Source organism: Gouania willdenowi, chromosome 17 (genome assembly GCF_900634775.1).
Source record: "Gouania willdenowi chromosome 17, fGouWil2.1, whole genome shotgun sequence".
In the NCBI taxonomy this organism is placed as follows: domain Eukaryota; kingdom Metazoa; phylum Chordata; class Actinopteri; order Blenniiformes; family Gobiesocidae; genus Gouania; species Gouania willdenowi.
The window spans coordinates 5444544-5465808 of NC_041060.1; the positions used below are offsets into that span (position 1 = coordinate 5444544).

At 40.6% G+C, this 21265-nt stretch overlaps 1 protein-coding gene across 5 annotated transcripts in view; it reads left to right on the top strand.

The window, feature by feature from the left end:
* Positions 1 to 21265, top strand: part of mib1 (MIB E3 ubiquitin protein ligase 1) — a 48885-nt gene that overhangs the window by 12683 nt on the left and 14937 nt on the right. For all 5 annotated transcript variants that reach the window (XM_028472623.1, XM_028472624.1, XM_028472625.1 and 2 more), the window contains exons 8-12: positions 44 to 188; positions 1639 to 1772; positions 3377 to 3484; positions 3560 to 3757; positions 6488 to 6639. In XM_028472623.1, the coding sequence (XP_028328424.1) occupies positions 44 to 188; positions 1639 to 1772; positions 3377 to 3484; positions 3560 to 3757; positions 6488 to 6639 (737 nt within the window). The remainder of the gene's footprint in view (positions 1 to 43; positions 189 to 1638; positions 1773 to 3376; positions 3485 to 3559; positions 3758 to 6487; positions 6640 to 21265) is intronic.

A 21265-nucleotide genomic window follows, 5' to 3' on the forward strand; every position in this document is an offset into this window, starting at 1 on the left:
TGTGTTAAAATGACTCTTAAGCATGGCGGTGTGTGTGTGTCAGACTCTAGGTAAGGTGGGCCGTGTGCAGCAGATTTACTCTGACAGTGACCTGAAGGTGGAGGTGTGTGGGACTTCCTGGACCTACAATCCTGCTGCTGTCACTAAGATCGCTCCATCAGGCTCTGCTGTGAGCAACGCGTCTGGAGGTAAGAAAAGTGAATAAAACCATTATGTGCTTTTATTTTGAAGGGCTTTTATCTTTACAACTGAGTTTAGTTCACACCTGTTACAGTAGACGGGAATAATGGAATAATAAGAGAAATGATTTAGTATTGGTTTACAAATCAGAGGAAAAGTGGTTTTCTTTAATTGCAGTTTTCCTTTAGCTCAGTAGATGGTGCTGCAGCTTAAAAACCCACGGATATGTTGCTCCCATGTAAAAGTTGACAACATTTTTAAATGGAGAGAAAAACATCCTGTGCTTTATTTTGAAGGGGATTTATGAATCAGTTCTCACCTCAAACAATTTGATCATTTTTTGATTCAATCAAGTTCATTTTTCAGTGTTTACTTTGAATCACAAGAAAAAAATAAAAGGATTTTATTGTTTTAGATAAAAAGTTGTTTTTGTAATTTTTAAATTTTAGGCTAAATCCATTTAAAGGTCCAGTATTATGCTGTCTTTCACTCATCTCCATTTGTTCTATGAACCCCAAAAACAGTGTTTGAGGTTTGTTTTCCCATACTCGCCCATTTTCTAGAGTTTTATCCCTCTGAAAAGTCAGTTTAATGACTCTTCTAAAAACATGCTGTTTTGGGGCCTTCGTGTATATGCATGAGGGGGCGTGTCTATAGACGCTAACTCCACACAACAGCTGATGTTTTCAGCCAAAGAACTGCACATTACAGTAAAACGAATGGCTATTTCAGCAGCTATTGTGATTGTGAGTCAGACAAACGCTACTTCATGGTGTGTGTTTCTAAAAGATGTAACAAAATGTTTTAAATAACAGCAAAGCATAACAGGTTACATGTTTTTTTTATTTTCCAGAAATGCTGTACTGGAATTAACTTAACAGTAGCCTAACCAACTTAGCATCTGCATTGCTTCACCCCATGGAATTAAATTCAGAGGGTCCAGCTCTTATAGTGGGGTCTCCTGACCCTCTTCCTCTGGTCAGGGGTCTGCAACCTTTACTCTACAAGGAACCATTTTGCCTCATCTCACCTGGATTAGTCCTCCTGACTTAGATAGCCATGCAGTGTTTTAGCTGTGAGGTAGTTTGAGAGGGAGGAGCTCATTGGGAGGAGGAGGAGGTAGGAGGAGCCAGGATTGTCAGGAGGATGAGTTTCCATGATGTGATGTCATATGGCGAGAAAAATCCAATTTGCCCGTTTGAAGCTGACTTTTTACAAAATGTGGAATAACAAAGGAGGGAGGAAACAACTTTTTCAACTTTGGCCCTCTGAATGAGGCTAAAGGAATGTATATCACTGTAGCAAAACTATTATAAAGTGAATTTTTCATATTAGGTGAGAGTAAAGGAGGATATTATTATTCTGATGTCCATCATCCTCTCCTGTTTCTGGAGAAGGAAAACACTGAGCGCTACAGTTATACTGGTGCTGAATGTGTCTGTGTCTGTGTGTTCCCAGAGCGTCTGTCCCAGTTACTGAAGAAGCTGTTTGAGACGCAGGAATCAGGAGACATCAACGAGGAACTGGTGAAGGCTGCAGCTAATGGAGATCTGGCAAAGGTGGAGGACATCCTCAAGAGACCTGACGTGGATGTGAGTAAATGCACCACACCGCACCTCTTCTTTCATATCACTGTGACAAAGAGGAGTGCATCATTTTCCCTCCCAAAAGTCCTTCTATCCTCAGAGTTTGTCTTCAACTATCCGTGATTACTAGGGATGTAACAATTAATCGTAAGGCAGTTAAAAATCGATTCATAGGTATCACGATTGACATCGATACTTTGAAAATTGAATTGCAGTACTTTTTTTAAACAGCAGAGGGCGATACATATTATCCCTTTTCTTGTCCAGCAGTGTACCGGCGGGCGGAATCTGCTACTATTTTCTTTCTGGCCGCCTTCTACTCTTACATGTTAATGTTACATGTTAATAAATGATTCTTTACCCCTTTAGCACCGAAAGAATATTTGTAATATTACTTGAATATCTGTAAAAGTCACGTTTTTCTATTAGCTCTGTCTGTTAGCATAGCATCTCTTCTTCACTGCTAGATTAGCTGCATGCCAACCGACCAGTGGGTTACCAGCGCCCTCTGCTGGTCCAAACAAATATCTGACGTAAATCAGTGCAGTGACGTTTTTTTTTTTTTTTTAAAGTCCAATTGTTAAGGCACAAAATACATTTTCAGTTGCACTTTTAAAAAGAAAAAGAACTATTATGCAGTTTTGCATTGTTTACTATAGAACCATAATTTAAATTAATAAGCTTCTTCTTCATTTGTATTATTCCTTTATTTATTTCATTCAAGATTTATTTTTAGTTAAATTGCATTGTTTTGAATAGTTTATCAAGGGATTCTTTTGACAATTAAAAATAAAAGGAAAATAGTACAGTATTTTGTAGTTTTTTTCCCAAAAAAAATAAAGGAATATTTTTCAGTCATCATTTGACTACAGTCCCATTTTGTAAAATAAATCGTGAGAGAATCGTATCGTGAATCGAATGGTATCGGGAGTTGAGTGAATCGTTACATCCCTAGGGATTACTCACTAACTTAAGCTACCAGAGTGTGTCAGCGCACTGTTTAAGGGAGAGTAAAGGTTCCTGAGGAGGGCTCTTCTCTGCTTCATTGTTTACTACCAAACCTCAGAGTTGGAACTGTCGCCCTCTGCGGCCACAACTGTTTTTATTTTTTTTTAATGAACTAAAGAGGTTCCCATCGACATCCTTATTTTTTCCTGGTTTTCTAGTGCAACTAAAAGCAGCACAAGTTGTCACTGTGAATGAAAAATCTGCTATATGATATAAAAAGCTGCTAAATGATCTAAAAAGCTGCTAAATGATGTAAAAAGCATGCTGAATCCTTCACTCCAATAGAAAACAATGGGATGTTTACAGGCTCTAAAACATTAGTCCTATTTTTAAAAGGAAAATAAATGAATATGGTGCATAATGATGTCTTGTTAGACATACAATAGATCTACTATTTTTATTTTGAAGACATTTCAAATGTTAGAAGACATTTGTAAAAACAGTGGAGCCACCTGCTGGTCAGGATGAGTAAATACTTGGTGAGACGCTCATTGATACCAAATCATTCACAGTGACTGATGTTTTGTTTTAGTCAAGTTTGACTCTTTCCCACATAAGTGGTTGATGTTCCCTCCATCTCCTTGTGCGTGTGTGTGTGTCAGGTGAACGGGCAGTGTGCCGGACACACAGCCATGCAGGCAGCCAGTCAGAACGGTCATGTGGACGTCTTGAAGCTGCTGCTCAAACACAGCGTGGACCTGGAGGCTGAGGTTTGCTGCTCCATCACTCATAGAGCGTAAAAGGTTCCTGAGGTCCAGAGGTAACGTTGTGTCTCACTGTGTTAGGACAAAGACGGGGACCGGGCCGTCCACCACGCCGCCTTCGGAGACGAGGGCTCCGTCATCGAGGTGCTGCAGAGGGGCGGGGCCGACCTGAACGCCAGAAACAAGAGACGACAGACGCCGTTACACATCGCCGTGAACAAAGGACACCTCCAGGTGGTGAAGACTCTGCTGGACTTTGGCTGCCATCCCAGTCTGCAGGTAGGATTCTAACCAGCAACCAGTGGAACCATCCCATCATAATATTAGAAACTATCATTCACTTCTGTTCAACCATTCTTTACAAAACTAATTAAAATTAAACAAAAATAGATTAATTATATCATGCGTTCCTTCTTTCAATAAAACACTTAAAAAATGAAATTAAATAATATCCACTGATTCATTTTTCATGTTAAAGTGTAACTAAACTACGGAAGCAGATTAGGGCCAATTTTGAACAAGAAAATAATTTTGGGCAAATTAAGAATAAAGTCGAAAAGTTAAGAATAAAGGCAAAATTTCGAGAATAAAGTCGAAATGTTGACATTAAAGTTGAAATTCACATTGAGATTAATGTCGAAAAGATGACATTAAAGTTGAAATTTGGACGATATTGTTGAAGTTTTGAGAATAAAGTAAAAATGTCGAGAATAAAGTCAAAATGCCCTGAATAAAGTTGAAATTTAACATGTAGATTAAAGTCAAAATGTTGAGAATAAAGTCAAAATGTTAAAAATAAAGTCAAAATGACGACATTAAAATTGAATTTTAACGTCTACATTAAAGTCGAAATGTTGAGAATAGTTTGAATTTGGAGAACAAAGTTGAAATGTCAAGATTAACTCATTCACTAGGGATGTCCCGATTAGGTTTTTTTGCCCCCGAGTTCGAGTCCTTTGATTTTGAAAATTGTCCAATACCGAGTCCCGATCCAATATTTCTATAATGCTTTCAAAAGATAAAGAAGAGCAAAAAACAGATCCAGGATTTCCCTTATTTATTTTGTTCACCTTATTTTAACATTCAACCCTAAACAGGGCACTTCTGTGACATAGCTTGATCAGTCAAGCAATAAAAAACAAAAATCACTTTAAACTTTAGTGAAAGATTAAATAATATTAAATAAAAATGTCTGACAATTAAGAAAATAAAAGTGCCACAGTGCTGTAAAGTAAGGCCAGTAATGTGCTTTTAGTAACTGCACTCTTAATGCTTACTTTCCTCATTTCATTTCACAGATTGAAATGTATGTTTTTCTTGATGAAGTACGACAACTTAATTTTGTTGGCATTGCAGGTGCAGAGCATGTATTAGCTGCTTACTAAATAAAGTGTGTAAGGTCTGCAGATAGAGGTTGAAATAGAACACACCTGCACGTTCTGCTGTAGGTGCTTGATATAGGAAATACAGCAGTAGATTGACTTAAAATGGTTTATTCTCACACACAAACATACACGCGCACACGCCAATCACACAAACACTGGCGCGAGCGCACGCACACAAACACGCATGCACGTGCAAACAAACAGTTGTCTGGAGCAGACAAACACGCCCTCAAACATCTGTGCGCAGTGCGCACACACACTAGCATCAGGCTAGTTACCAGAGAGGCTAACGATACGTTTGGTCTCTTCCAAGCAGAACAAATGTTGTAGGGATTTACCTGCTGTTGAACTCCTTTATTCACAAACGTGTGGGTGCACATCTGAGAACTTAGGTCTAACTCTCCACCTCCGCTCTGCATCCAACTTGCTCTGCCGACTAAACAACAGACAGGGCTCCTCTTTTTGACACACGTTCTTCTGTGTCATCATGTTCTACCAGTTCTGCAGCTTCAGTTATCCATTTACACCGTAACCAGAGGTCTTCTGTTTACCTTCGCAGTGCAACATTGAAAAGGCTCCGGTCTGACATGGCGCAGCGTATCGTTACGAACGTTGTGTATATATACCGGTACGACGGTATATTAAAAATGTATATCATAATGAAATGCTTTTGAATGCTTTTTCTGAAAAAACCTGTCAGTGACTTTAAAAAAATTTTTTTTTTGCTTTAGTGACACCTCAACATTGGTTTCCTCCTATAAAACAACAATGAGACCAGGCTTTTGATGGCAAAATTATTATTGTTTTGCTATCTGGGTCAGAGTTGGATGGTTTGCTTACTGTATTTTGGCCTTTATCCGAGTCAGTTCCCAAACACGCAACTTCCTCCTCCTCCCGACATGCCGAGTCGAAACATTTGGCCTGGGTTGTTGATCATTTTCCTATTATGATCGCAACACTCTCAGTAGTCCACTTAGGTCCACACTTCCTCTGCTTGAGTGTGAGCTGCTGGTAACTTCACAATCTTCCCTTGTAGCGCCATTTTCTGCCTCGTTCCTGGCTTCTCCATCCCCAGTGATGGTGATAATCATGGCTAATCTCTCATCCAAAGGTGCGCTGCTGCCACCTACATGCCACCAGTTGGTCACTACATCATAGTACAAGGCTGATATTCATGAGAGGACTTCGTCACACTGTCTCCTAGCAACCCCCATCAAAAAACACAGTTGATGTATTTTTACATCAATGGCAGTGAATAAGTTAAAGTCGAAATTTTTTAAATAAATTCTAAATCCAATATGGTGATTAAAGGGAAGGTTTTCCAATAAAGTTAAATCTACAGAAGCTGACTAGAGACAATCCACCATATACTCCAACTGTGTCCAGCCAAACTGGTCCTAATGTTTAAAATAGTAATAATTAAAATAGTTAGACTTGAATCAATCAAAAACACTACCTCAAACACAATTAATTAATCATTCAGCAGAAAAAACGTGCTTTGGGGATTTAGTTACTCTTTCAATAACCAAAATAATGTGCAAAGTCACTCATTCAGTATTTAAAATTAATCAAAGTGTATCAGTGTAGATTAAACGTTGTGTTAATGTGTTTAATTAACGTGTAGGACTCAGAGGGAGACACGCCCCTACATGATGCCATCAGTAAAAAGAGAGACGACATGCTGTCAGTGCTGCTGGAAGCTGGAGCTGACGTCACCATCACCAACAACAACGGCTTCAACGCCCTGCATCACGCTGCTCTGAGGGGGAACCCCAGGTAGGATAACCTATGATGATGATGATGATCTCACTCATGCTGCTGCTGCTTCATCTTTACACAACCTCACTGATGACGTTTGGACACAAACAGGTGTAAAGTTCATTAGGAGGAAATATTTTTACAGCTAAAATAAACCTCAGATTCTCCTTTAAAAGACAATATGGATCATAGGACACACATACTGATGCTCCTTTAGCTTCAGTTAACACTGAAGACTGGCTGTGTTACAGTGTTGTTAGAGTGTGTGTAATAGTGTGTGTTACTGGGAACACAGCTGCTAGTGTATAACTGTGTGTGTGTAGCAGAGTTTGTAGTAGTGTGTAATAGTGCGTAACTGTGTGCGTGTAGCACAGTGTTTAGTGGGATGTGTAGCAGCAGAGTGCATAAGTAAGTAAGTAATGTTTATTTATATAGCACCTTTCACAGACAGAGGTCACAAAGTGCTTTACATATCAGCTCATTCACACTCACACACCAATGGGACAGTTAGTGTGTGCGTGTGCGTGTGTGTGTGTGTGTGTGTGTGTGTGTGCCAGTGTGCGTAACAGTTCATGTGTGTGTTCCAGTACAGTGCATGTAACGGTATGCATGTGAGTGTGTGTGTAACAGTATGTGCACACTGACTGACCCTGGACCCAGAGCAGATGTTGATGTTGATGATGATGAAGTTCTGGACTGGGACACATGGACTTACTTTGATGAAACCAGTCTGTTGGAGCTCTGGATGTTGAGGGTTCTACTTTCTCTCCTAGTCTCTCATTGGTTTTGTCTCTGCTGAAGAACAGCAGCCCTACAGCATGATGCTGCTCCCACCGTGCTTCATAGTGGCTGCTGGTCCAGTTGGTGGTTTCATTCTCTGTTCATGATGGACAGAACAGTGTTTTCTGTTAAGTGTGTGTGTGTGTGCGCGTGCTGCCCCTGCTGGTTTGTTCTGTTTGTTCTCCCCCAGTGGACAGGTTAGGAACAGCAGCTGCTGGTACTAATGTCACACAATGTGTTTTGTGTAAGTGAGCGTATGTTAGACAGCCCTGATCTACTGATAGCAGCTTTATTTTGTTTGTGTGTGTGTGTGTGTGTGTGTGTGTGTGTGTGTGTGTGTGTGTGTGTGTGTGTGTGTGTGTGTGTGTGTGTGTGTGTGTGTGTGTGTGTGTGTGTGTGTGTGTGTGTGTGTGTGTGTGTGTGTGTGTGTGTGTGTGTGTGTGTGTGTGTGTGTGTGTGTGTGTGTGTGTGTGTGTGTGTGTGTCCGCCACACATTCTCACACAGACATGTGAGTGCAGTGGTTCTGAAATAGCTCTTGCTGCACGTCTTCATCCTATTTTTGAAAGCAGTGGATAAGGACACAGAGACCCACCATCATCCAAAGCTCTTTATTGGGCTTTGATACACACACAGTTCAACACTTTTTATTCATAGAAACATCACAGTATCACAGGTACAGGCTTAACATAATCATGTAATCATGTAACTATTGCAGCACATTATGATTTATTAGATATTTCCTTGTTTTTAGTATTTTACTCTGGTTTTCCCCCTTTTTTACCTTTACTATCTTTACTGTTGTTCCTCTTTTCTTTGTGCATTGATTGGCTGAGGGCGTGAGGGCGTGGCCTGTCTCCGTGGTCATCAAAGCATAGCTACAGCTGGTTGAAGGGGACCAAATCCATTGAAGAGGTGATTTGGTTCCATTTTACCAGCTTTAGCAAAGCATTGTGTCGTGGTTGTGTGACGATGCGACGCAGAGGCTTCATCAGTGATCTGTGAAAGAGAAGTTACACACCATGACTGATCAACTCTAGCAACACAACACACACGAGGTTGGGATTTTCAAGATTTTTAATTCATTTTTAGATTTAAAAAAATGGTTTTTGATATTTTTAATTTTTAGATATTTTCTAAATTAGAAATTTTACGGTAAATCACATTTCCGCCATTTTTGTTTTGTTTTTAAAAAGACAAGTTTAAATACTAAAAGCTATGAAATAAATCGAATGGCAAAAAGTAAAACTTAATTCTGTCTACACTCAGTGTTGGTGAAACTCTCTCCCTGCAGTAAATAATTATATACGCTCCACGGTGGCGTCACTTCAGCTCTGAGTCTAACCAAACTGTCAAAAAAAAGCAAAAGTGACAATTCTTCAAAATAAAATGACCAAAGAAAACTCTTAGTTTGAAAAATGTGAATTAATTGAAAATGAATGGATGGATGAGAGAGAGTAAAGCAGCACTGCTCAGTGTTACTGCAAACTAACTCACTTCTTTGGACTAATTCAAGCTCCCACTTTTACATTTGTAATCTGTGAGAGAGACACACACACACACACACACGCACAGACACACAGAGCGACAGCTGAGGGATAAACTGCTGCAGACACGATGCAGGTCAACACGAGGCCTGATACGGCCAAGCAGAGCCAGGTCTATTTGTAACACACACACACATGCACTGACACACCTACAAACACACACGCACACAGAGACACACACACCACACACACACACAGACAGACACACACACGTCTCAGGGCCATAACAGGGCAGAAAAGGCAGCGTAGGGGGAGGGAAGGACAGACGGGCTCTCAGCATTTGATAATGTCAGCATCTGCTGCGTTTGTCACTCAGAGTAACACACACACACACACACACACACACACACACACACACACACACACACACACACACACACACACTGTGTAAAGCACAACAAAAGCTGAAGAAAAAAGGAAAATGTTTGATTTTACATTAATTATTTAGCTCACATTAAAGCTTTTCAATTTTACTGGAGAATGTTTAAACTGAAATTTATAAAATAATGAAAAATTAAATGGTGAAATAAACTTAAAATATGAACGTATAATTCTTTATCTCAAAGATTACTGGTTGACAGACTTTAAAGAATAATTCTGAATAACTAAATGTTAAAGAACAACTGAAGATATGCTCGGACTTTTGGAATAGTTTGAATGAATTAAAATTATATAAATAAATGCATGTTATCATAGAGATGTTTGGTAGGTTTATTTTCATATGATTTCACACAATTTCCCTAAATTCCCTTTATTAATCTTGTAATCAACCACTGCTAAAGTTGTGTAAGTTTAATATCAATTAATAAACATTTATCCCATCTCTTTAATTTGCTTTTGAAAAGTTTTTTTTTCTTCTTACAATTTAGTTTGTAAATAATTTGTTTTAAAAGAAACTTGAAGCCGATGATGAAAATGACAACAAACTAAGTTATTTTACAATTCACCTATTTTTCACTTGTTTTCACACTCGTTGACTGATTAACAGCTTAATGTCGGTGTATTATCAATATCTTTTAATTTGAATGATTAGATTTTTATTTAAAAATGTGTTGCTGCGATCATCATTTTTAATATTAATAATATGCCTAAAGATGTAACGTGCAAAAATGTGTCTGTAAACATCAAATTATAAAATAATTATGAATGATAAATTGGAGAATATTTACAGTTTTTAAAGAGTTCTAACGTTCTATGTAAGATTTGTCAACATTGAGTTGTAATTTATATGATAATAAAACGTGTATGATTTAGGAAGCTTTGTGTGTTAAAAAGCTAGTCAAACCGTGGTTCAGGTGCTGAGCACAGCCGTGCAGGTTTTTTTAGTGGGTCAACAGTCAGAATGAGCTGACCGGTCATAGCTGACCCTGATCCTGATCCTGATCCTCTAATCTGGAGAGCAAAGCGTTTGGCCAGCGTAGCAAACGTGAGACAAAGAGAGAAAGGCAGCGAGGGCTTTGGTTTTTCTGCATCCTCAGCAACTCTCTCCTCACACAAAGGGAACATTTCCCCTTTTTCCTCCACGTCTATCATCCAATGATGGAGCGGAGGCCCCGCTTTCATACGCTGACGTCACAAAGAGTCACTCGTACCAATGTTTACTCTTTATGTGCACATGGTTTTATTTAATGCTTATTGTGTGCTTCACAAGCCGTGTACTTGTGTGTGTTTGCCCTGCCCTGAAACAAGTTCACTCACCCGTGCTGTCCCTTACAGGCTAAAAAACGCCATATTTTCTCTGATAAACGTAAAGGTTTGTTTGATCTATATTGGATCCTGCAGGAGTTCTTCTGAGTGCTTTGATTGGTCGTTTTTCAATAATTTATTAAAGCTTATACTTGCATTGTATTATTATTTTATTAACTATAGTTATTGCTTTTATTTTTTCAAACATTTTTTATTCTATTTTTTATCAACAGTCTTTTTAAAAAACACTTTTTGAGCTAAATTTTTATTTAAAGCCAAAATCTGAATTTTATGAACACAAAACTAACCATTTTATCTCATTTTGAGTGTAATCCAAAAAAGTCAAAGTAAACATAATGTAACAATGAACAGATTGTGGTGTCCGAAATATAATTTTGTAAGAAAACATTAAAACTCAGAAATGTTGCAATTGAAGCTGAAATAGTAAAAGTTTAACTTTTGATGGGATGCTTTATCATTTAAAACCTAAACGTGTTCATTAATTTGTTCCTCAGGTGTTGGAAGTATACAGTTTATTTAAAAACGTATTAAACATTATTTCACCCTCACAATTTGTTTGTTTTGTTATTAAATAAAACTTTTATTCAATGTTAACTTTCTAAAGTGTCTCTAAATGCAAACTGTAGAATATTATGTGTTCAATATCAAATCTTGTTAGACGTGTGAAGAAAATCAAAGGTCTTACTGTTCTGCCTCATGGGCCCTCTCTTTGGTCCCGACCCACGTGTTGAGAAGTTTTCCTTCCCGCTCCCTGGACATCGGTGTGGTTTCCCTCTCCAGGCATACATACTTCTTTACATTCCATAGCTGTGGATGTTCATATGGGCACATAAAGAAGTACGTAGGCCGAGCAGGATCGTCCACGTCTCTCCCTCCCACTGAGGCTCTGAGGCACTAAGGCAGTGAGCTCTCTGAGGCTCTGAGGTGACTTTCACTGCACGTTTCCTCTGGGTCTCCATGTAGGGCTGAGGGGCCGTTGAGGGCCCGCCCCCCACTCACTGTCCCAGTGACCTCCACAGGAACCACTGTGTGCTCCCTGTGAGGAGCACCTATAAGCTCTGCAGGCCTTCCATTCCCAGTAGGCCCCGCCCCCCCCAATGCCGTCACTTTCGTCTCCGATTTCAGCCGCTCGGCTAACGTTGGGCTAACGCATGGCTAGCAGCAGCAGCTACTGTGAGCTGCATTTGTTGCTCTGAGGTCACATGAAGGAGCTGAAGCTGAAACTGAAGCTGGTTCTCAGCTGGTTCCTGGGTCTGCATGGTAGATCAGGGTTTGCACCCAGGTGAGGGATTGGTCAGCAAGCCTCTAATGAACCAGGACATTCCACACGTGGCCTCTGCTAGCTGGGCCCGTCCAATCAGATGCAGTCTTGTATCGACTTGTCACAGGAAGAAAAAGTCCAACAATAAAAACCGTTTAAAAAGTGTCCAATGGTAGGACAAGACCAAGGCGTCCCACTGCGTTTGAACGCCTCAGCGTTTAACCTTGGGGTCGGGACCCCATGTGGTGTCGGCTGAAATGTTTTGTTATTGATTTTTTTTAATTATTATTTTTCAAATTAACACATAACATCTTAAACAACTCTATTTTATACTTTTACTTTGCCAAATATAAATGTAGTTCAAATAAAATGCAGTAAAAAAAAATGTCTGAGCTGGCACAGCTTGTCACTAATCCTGTCTACTGTGTATTTGTAACACAGTATAACAAACATGATAAAAAAAAAAGGTTGGGAACCACTGTTCTACCCTGAAACAGAAGGAACTGATCACAGCATCAATATTCTCACTCTTTGGCTTCTTATCCTTTTTTTGTTTCTTGTTTTTCTGTGTGTGTAGTAGCACTTATTTGGAAAAATTATGATAAATAATAATTACAGATTAAAGATAATATTTAATATGTGAAATGATTTCAGGCACTGCTTATTTCTTATTGCTTAGTTCTTATGAGAATATAGTTTTTTGAATGATAAACATCGAATGTGGTCTAATTGACCCCAAGGATAATAGGAGGGTTAACAAGTTAAAGTTATTATTTTAGTGTTTACTCTCTAATCAGTGATATATGAAATTTATAAAGTGTTTTAAGTATATAAATTGATGCATCTGTGCACTGCAGTGTTGGTCCCTTGTGAAGTATGTGGGTTAGTCCTCAGGTTCATCCTGCTGACACACATCCACCTCCTAAGCCTAAGCCCCGCCCCCTCCCTGTCTGTGTTCTACAGCTGTGAGCTGTCCGTCCTCCCAGGCCCCGCCCCCTTCCCTTTCGGCTCTGCAGCGTCACTCCGTTATTTCCGTCCTTGTCCTGAAAGTGCAGCTCGTCCTTAAACTAAAACTTACCTCCTTGTCGGTGGAGGCTGCAGTGGTGCCCCCCCCTTCCATTCCACCCCCCACATCCCTCCCCCACTCCCTGAGGTCGGGTTCAGCCCATTCCCCTAAACACAGACAGATGCCATCCTTTATAAGGGAACGGAGAGACGTCCCGTCTGAGCAGCGCCGCAGAGCTGCTCTGTGAGCTTTAATGAGCCACTGATGCTGCTGCTGCAGTGTGTCCCACTGATGGACACAGTGCACCATGTGAGCACCTGCAACCTTCATCGTCATCATCATCATCATCATCATCCTCTTCTTCATATTTCTGCTGAACTTGTGTGAAAGATAAAGGCTGAAAGCTCAGATGAAGTTGTGTGGCAGCAGAGCAGCGTCCCCCCTCACAGGCTCAGACCATGCGGTTAAAAACTGGTCCAGAGGAATTAGGAGGAGCACATAGGGTCCATCCTGAGTCCTTGAGCAGACGTTACCTTTAAAAACCAGTGATGGTTCTAGTTCCTCCATCCCTCCATCCCTCCATGAGCAGAGGTCCGTAGTGAGCTGAGAGGATCCAGCTGCTGCAGCCATGGTGGAAGCCGGCTGAACGCCTGCCTGACTCGCTGAATCAGCGCCTCTGATTGGGGGAGGGAAGGAGGAGGCAGGATGGAGTGATGGAGTCAAAGAGAGAGAGGAGGGAGGAGGAGAGGAGGGTTCATGCATTCCCCTACAGACACACACAGAGAGAGAGAGAGAGTTCCACTGGAACATCCTGTGAATGCTGCACTGCAAAAAACTCGCCGTAGGTTTTAGAGAAGCTCAATGATCAGCTCATTACATCATATCATAAGACACGCCCCTTTACCTTTTGACCCCGCTCTGCCACCACCACAACATGCTAATCAAGATAATCAAACATGTGGGACTGGTAGCTACGTAATAAGCTAACCAAACTTGTAGGACTAGTGGATACATGCTAAGCTAACTAAACATGTAAACTGGTGGCTATGTGCTACGCTAACCTAAAATGTGCACTGGTGGCTACATGCTAAGCTAACCAAACATGTAAACTGGTGGCTGCGTGCTAAGCTAACCAAACGTGGACTGGTGGTTAGGTGCTGAGCTAACCAAGAATGTAAACTGATGGCTACGTGCTAAGCTAACCCAAAATGTGCACTGGTGGTTACATGCTAAGCTAACCAAACATGTGGACTGGTGGTTACGTGCTTGAAACCAAAAATGTGGGGCTTGTCGCTACTTGCTAAGCTAACCAAACATGTTGGACTGGTTGCTAAACATGTGGCACTGGTTGCTATGTGCTAAGCTTACCAAACATGTGTGACTTGTGGTTGCATGTTAAGCTAACCAAAATTGTGGCGTGGTTGCTACATGCTAAGCTAACCAAACATGTGGGACTGTTGGCTACATGCTAAGCTAACCAAACATGTGGAGTGGTTGCTACATGCTAAGCTAACCAAAATTAAGGACTGGTGTCTACGTGCTAACCTAACCAAATAAATGGGACTTGTCACTACCTGCCAAGCAAACAAAACATGGACCGGTGTCTACGTGCTAAGCTAACCAAACATGTGGCACTGGCCGCTATGTGTTAAGCTACCCCAAACATGTGGGAGTGGTTGTTAGGTGCTAAGCCAAACAAGCATGTGATATTGTCTATATGTTTTTGACATAGTACATGAACAGATCTGTTCTCTATATGTGTGTGAGAGAGGACAGGAGCAGATCTATTGAGGTCTGTCCTCTGATAGAGGTCCATCATCTGATCTAAACCCATCTGATGAAGTGAGCTGTCAAAGATGATTGTGTTCTCTCTCTCACTTCATCTACATCAATAAACACATCCTCTCCTCGTCTATCATTAGCTTTAACTGAGCCACTCATCAAGGAGACATCGAACCATCCCCTCATTGCTGGTCTCCATTGAGGCTGAATGAAGAGGAACTGGTTTAAAGGGGACATATCATGCTAAATCCACTTTTTTAGCCCTAAATGCATTTTGATGTATATTTAGATTGTTTAGAAGCACAGAAAAGTTCAAATTAATCTCTTCAGGTGCTCTGTTGATATCTTTATATTCTGTCATATTTTTCAATCTGTTTCGATTTTTCGATTCTCTATAACGTTTTTTGAACAATAACGTCAGCGGAACTGCCAAATTAGGACATCGACTCCAGGCCCAACACTTCGAGCAATCCGCCATTTTTATTTCTCGCTTTTATTTTGTAGTCCAGCTCCAGGATGCAGAAGTTACGAGATAAATCAAAATGTTTGGTTGTTGGATGTAGTAACCCACACGCTTCATTACACCGTCTCCCAGCATCAGAACCTTTTCAAAGTGCCTGGTTGAGTTTTATTTTTCACGGAAATGTACCCACATCTGTGGGTAAGGTCATTTTTGTGTGCGCGCAGCACGTCAAGGATGACTGCTTCAGCAACCTCCACCAGTATAAAGAAGGATTTGCCGAAAGACTTTGTCTGATTGAGGGGTCATTTCCTTCTATCTTTGGAGATGACGAACAGAGCACTCCGGTAAGCTGTAAATAATGCAAAAAAGTGTGATGATAAGACGTCCCTGTCATTGTTTTGTTAGCATTAGCAGTTGCACCGTCTTTATATGTTAGCGCTGTGTGCTCGTTTTAGATCCTTGATGATATGGCCTACGTGGTTTAATTTAAGTCTAAAGTTTTCATTAGTCATTTCATTTTGCCGTTTTTGTCTTTGAAAAGACTGTATTAAAATGCATTTCGTGAGGTTAGCTTGGCGCTAGCGTTAGCTCGGTGCTTGTGTTAGCTCACTTGTTAGGGTTCTGCAGGTTCATCATCTTCATTTTCATCTCGCTCCGCCGGGTCAGACTCTGGCTCAAACATGTAAAGCTGGATGGACAAGTATTCCGTTGTTGACATTGTGTAAATAACGTGTGAATAAACTTTTTCTGCGCCGCTACATAGCCATATCTCTTCTATCAAACTACAAAAATGGCCAAGCAGGGTGGAGTTGAACCTGGAGAGGGGGCGGGGTATGAATTGTCTCATTTGCATTTAAAGAGACCGCACCAAAACGAGTTGCTCTTAGAAGCACATCAGAAAAGGGGTAGAAAAGGGGTCTTGGAGCTATAATAATGAGGAATTCAGACCCAAGCAGTGCAGTTCCGCTTTATATAGACCACAACTGTATGATTTATATCTAAAAAGGAAGGATTTAAAACCATCATATGTCCCCTTTAAGCGTAACTGTGAATCAGAGTATCTTGTGTTTGGGCGACCGTGGCTCAGTGCTAGAGTGGGTCGTTCAATAACCAAAGGGTTGGGGGTTTCAATCCCGCTCAATCCAAGTCATTGTCACTGTGTCCTTGGGCAAGGCACTTTACCGACATTGCCTTGTATGAATGGGTATGAATTTTGCATGAATGTTGGTGGTGGTCAGAGGTGCCGTAGGCGCCGAATGGCAGCTACGCTTCTGTCGGTCTTCCCCAGGGCAACTGTGGCTACAATGTAGCTTACCACCACTTATATGAATGAATAATTGTTTCTGTAACGCGCTTTGAGTCTCCCTGAAAAAAGCGCTTTATAAATCTAAGCCATTATTAATTAATTATGGATGGAATATGAAGCGGCTGCTGCACAGACTGTCAGAAACCACTTGAACCATGTGAACGAGACGTTTTAGAAATCATCCAATAAAATGGTCAATCTGGTAGTGAGCCACAAAGAATCAATAAAGTATAACAAAATAATGGTCACAAGTATTTTATCTTGGAAAAATTTTCACTTCTGCGTGCGTCGCCCTAAATGTTGTTATTTTGCGTGTTTTGTAGCTTGTGTGTTGTTGGAGTTATGTTGTGTGTGTTGTTGGAGTTATGTTGTGTGTCTTGTGTGTGTTGTGTTGTGTGTCATGTTGACGGTGTCTTTTCTCAGAGCTGACTGACCCAGTTTGTACGTTGACAGCAGGTGTCGTGTTGCGTTCAGGGTCTGTTGGATTTCCTGACTGTGAGAGTGCTGAACTCCTCAGGGTGTGGAGGGTCATGGTGGGGTGAGGGGGTGCTGGGTTTAACCATGACAGCCTGAGCTACTCCTGCGTCTCGTCTCAGCACCTCACCGACCATATTTGGTCACGCAGCGCAAAAAATAGTTCCTCCTCTCCTCTCCTCTCCGTATGTGTCCTGGGCTGGTCGTCCTCTCTCCGCTCTCAGCTCTGAGCGTATGAACGTATCGATTCCAGCGGTGAGGCCTGGTGGAGCGGCTGCAGGCTGAGCTGCTATTCTTAGCAGCTCCAAATAAAGGTGTCTCTCCTGCTTCCTCTGGGATATTCCTGAAGCCTCCTCAACACCTCCCAGTCCTCTGATAGCACCTCATGTTAGCACTGGCCTGGACTCCTGCTGGATGACAGCTGCACTGCAGATACGTAGTGTGGATGAGGTTTAATAGGTTTAGGGTGGATGGACTTCATCATTTTATATTTACATGCACACAAGGTAGCGCTACCGGCTGAAATATTTACCTATAGGTCACATTGTTGTTCAGTTTGAAATGGAAACCAGTAGCGACTCATTCTAAATGATGGAAAAAATAAGTATCTCCTCCTTCTTCATATCGCCACTTTATTTACATAAATTCATTATTTTATTTCATTTAATTACATTTCCGTTTTGCATGTTGGGGCTTTTTTCAGTTAAATCTTGTAAATAAGGTTTCAGAATAGTCTGCTCAAATGTTTTTAGTTTTTGACATTTGCATCGCTGCACATTTACTCACATGTTTTCTATTTATGGAGAAAAATTTTGTGAAAGTGTGCGTAGGTGAGGGGATGTCTTTTATAAAATGTAGTGTGAGCTAAAGTGGGCAGTAGTTCACGATTGGGATTTTAATGTGAAAGTTGTTCTTGTTGGTCACCAGTTAAGACGGTCACCAGTTGAACTGAAACCCCACAAACATACTTTAGATCAGGGGTGTCAAACAAATTTTAGTTCAGGGGCCAAAAAAGCAGCAGTTTAATCTTAAGTGAGGTACAGATTTAATGTTGGGAAACAAGTAATTTCAACATTATTGTTCCTAGTTTACACTTATGTATACATGAAATACTAACTATGTAAGAAACCAACAATATCAAGCAATAAGTGACAGATATCAGTCCCAACAGGATCTTCACTTTAAATTTCCTAGATTTAATGACCAATTTCTATTTAATTAAGGGAAATATTATGTAACTATTTGATAAAAATTTAAGAATTTTGTAAAAATTCTGAGTTTAACATTAAAAAATGACTGCAATCACTTGATAAAAGCACCAGGAAAAACTGTGAGCACCTCATGTTTTTTGTCATTTTTACCTTCTCCCGCAGGCCAAATAGGATGCTCCAAAAGGCCGCACCTGGCCCCTGGGCCATGAGTTTGACACATGCTTTAGATGCTGAGAGTGATAGAGCTTGGTATACATTCAGACTTTCCAAATCGATTTGATTTTATTTGCAATTCATTTCTATTTTTGATTCAGTTGAGGATAATTTCGTCACAGTAACAGTTTGACTTAAACATGGAAGATATTGTCTGAGATCTAATATGTGAATAGTAGAAAGTAACTGTAACTTGGTGCAGTATTAAATATTCACTACTTGACACACGGTAGAAAAGACATATTAAATGATTTTATAAATGATATCAGAACATTTAATGGAGGTCAGCTGACGTTGCCACAGTTTGTGTTGGAGGTTTTTTCTGTTCTCATATTCTGTTGTTTTTATTTCAAAGACTTTTATTTCATTCACCTCAGATGAGGCTGATGACTCCTCTCTGGGGCCCCCTAGTGGCTCCTCTGTATTCTGCCTATAAACAGAAACTCCATTGGCTCAGCAGATATTTTCTTTTCTACAGAGCAAAATAAACTCAGTTTATTTCTGGTTTAGATTCTGCACCAAACGTTCGATTACTCTCAATAGTTACTGATTACTTTGTTCACACGTGTTTGGTTTGAGCAGCAGCAGCAGTTCACTCCCTCATAGGTTCATCACTCCTTCACTCTCTACCTGCATTGCAGCTGTGCAGCGTGGAGCATGAATGTTAATGTGAGCAGCAGTCGTCAGAGTGTGTAACATTGGTCAGTGTTCACACACCCTCAGCCAATCAGGAAGGCCGTTGGAGAAGATCAAGTTAAACACACAAACCAATGAGAATGAGTGCAGACTAACAGCTGTTATGAAGCTCATTATGTTGAGATGCTGGATCTACTGCAGTGGTTCTCAACCCTTGGGTCATGGCACACACTGACGTCTATAGATCTGTCTTCATCCTCCACACTTATTGAAGAGACTCTGGAGCTGGTAATACAGTATTTGTGTTATCTGGGAATCTAAGCCTTGCATTGATGGTTTATTATAGTTTGGCCTTGTTTAACGTTGTTTAAAGAGCCAGTGTTGTAGTATTAAACTAAATTTACATTTCCTCAATCAATCAACAGACTTTTCACATATAACACTAACTCACGCTTAGAAATCTAGCTGTATAGCACATTTCATAAACAAGGAAATTCAATGTGCTTCACATGATTAAAGAGTGCAACTTAAGAACATTAGAAAGCATTTAAAATCAGCAATAAAATTATGATAAATTTCCCGAGCAGGGTGGAGTTGAACCTGGAGAGGGGGCGGGGTATGAAGTGTCTCATTTGCATTTAAAGAGACCGCACCAAAACGAGTTGCTCTCAGAAGCACATCAGAAAAGGGGTAGAAAAGGGGTCTGGGAGCTATAATAATGAGGAATTCAGACCCAAGCATTGCAGTTCCGCTTTATATAGACCACAACTGTATGATTTATATGTAAAAAAAAATAAGGATTTAAATGCATGATACTGTATGTCTCCTTTAAAAGAGACCTAGTCACTGAAGTCATGTTGGGTGTGAACAAACCTTAAGGTTGACTGGGATCCAGTGTAAAGACTTTAAAACTGGACTATGACCTCTGACCTTTTTGATCTGTTTGATGAAGACCATTCCAATAGTCCAGTCTGCTGGAGATCAAAGCATGGAGCAGCTCCCTGTCGCTCGATCTCACAGAACTAGTGTTTTCACTTCTGAAGAATTTAGAAAATAAACTAATTCACAAGATTTAACTCCACCTATAGTTTAATAGTTTTTAATCAAAATGCAGATGATCCAAAGTAGAAGATTTACTACTTTAGCTTTAAATCCCCACATGAGCACTGAGAGAACATGCAAACTGCTACACAGAAAGGTCCCAGCTGTCAGTGAAACAGCAATGTGGTTTTTTCCTCTTTTATCCATATTTCTCCTAAATGTAGCGTGACCATCATGTAGCCCCTGCAGTGCGCTGCCTGTCCCTTAAAGAGGACACGCCCCTTATGTTGGGAATCACTGATGCGTTAAAGCCCTCAGCACGCACTCAGTAGTGAGATCAGAGTGTATGGGCGCGGCTCCACGCTCACGTCCACGCAGCATTTTCTCTGCATTAAGTGGTTGGAGATGCTGCAAGCAATGCAGGTGTGTGTGTGTGTGTGTGTGTGTGTGTGTGTGTGTGTGTGTGTGTGTGTGTGTGTGTGTGTGTGTGTGTGTGTGTGTGTGTGTGTGTGTGTGTGTGTGTGTGTGTGTGTGTGTGTGTGTGTGTGTGTGTGTGCGTGTGTGCGTGTGTGCGTGCGTGTGTGTGTGTGGCTGTTCATCACTGCAGCAGCAGCACTAGCGCTGCTCTCTTATTGGTCCAGAGGGAGAGCTGTTCTAGCTGCAGCATCATCACAGGCTGCTGCTGCATTCATTCTCTCTCTGTGCTCTGCACTAGTGGACCACGTGCAAGCTCACATGCACGCTCACACTGCCTTTGTCGCAGCTCACAGACCTGCTGTGCATGAGTATGAGGAGTTAAACAAGGTCAGTAGGGTTCAGGTACACCGTGTTCTATCACTGTGGCTCTGATGTGTGTTTGTGTTCATAAAATAATAATAGTAAATAATCATCTGTTTGAGTCCATGAGGAAACTCTGAACACTGTTATTAATGAACAAAATATGTTAGTTTGATGGAAGGGCCACATTATGTAGAATGTCAGCATTCAGAATAATGAGCATTATTACAAGAAACAACAGAGTTTTTACTGTCACTTTGTGTTTTTTTCTCTCATTCTGTATATGTTTGTTGTTGTTTTGCTTGTTATATCATTTTGTGTGTTCCTGTAGTCCTGTGTGTGTTGTTCCTGTAAAATGTATGGTGTCTTTTGGAGTCATATTGTGCATTTGTGTTGTCGTTTTTCTTGTCTTTTTGTATACCTTTGTTGTAATTTTGTTTGT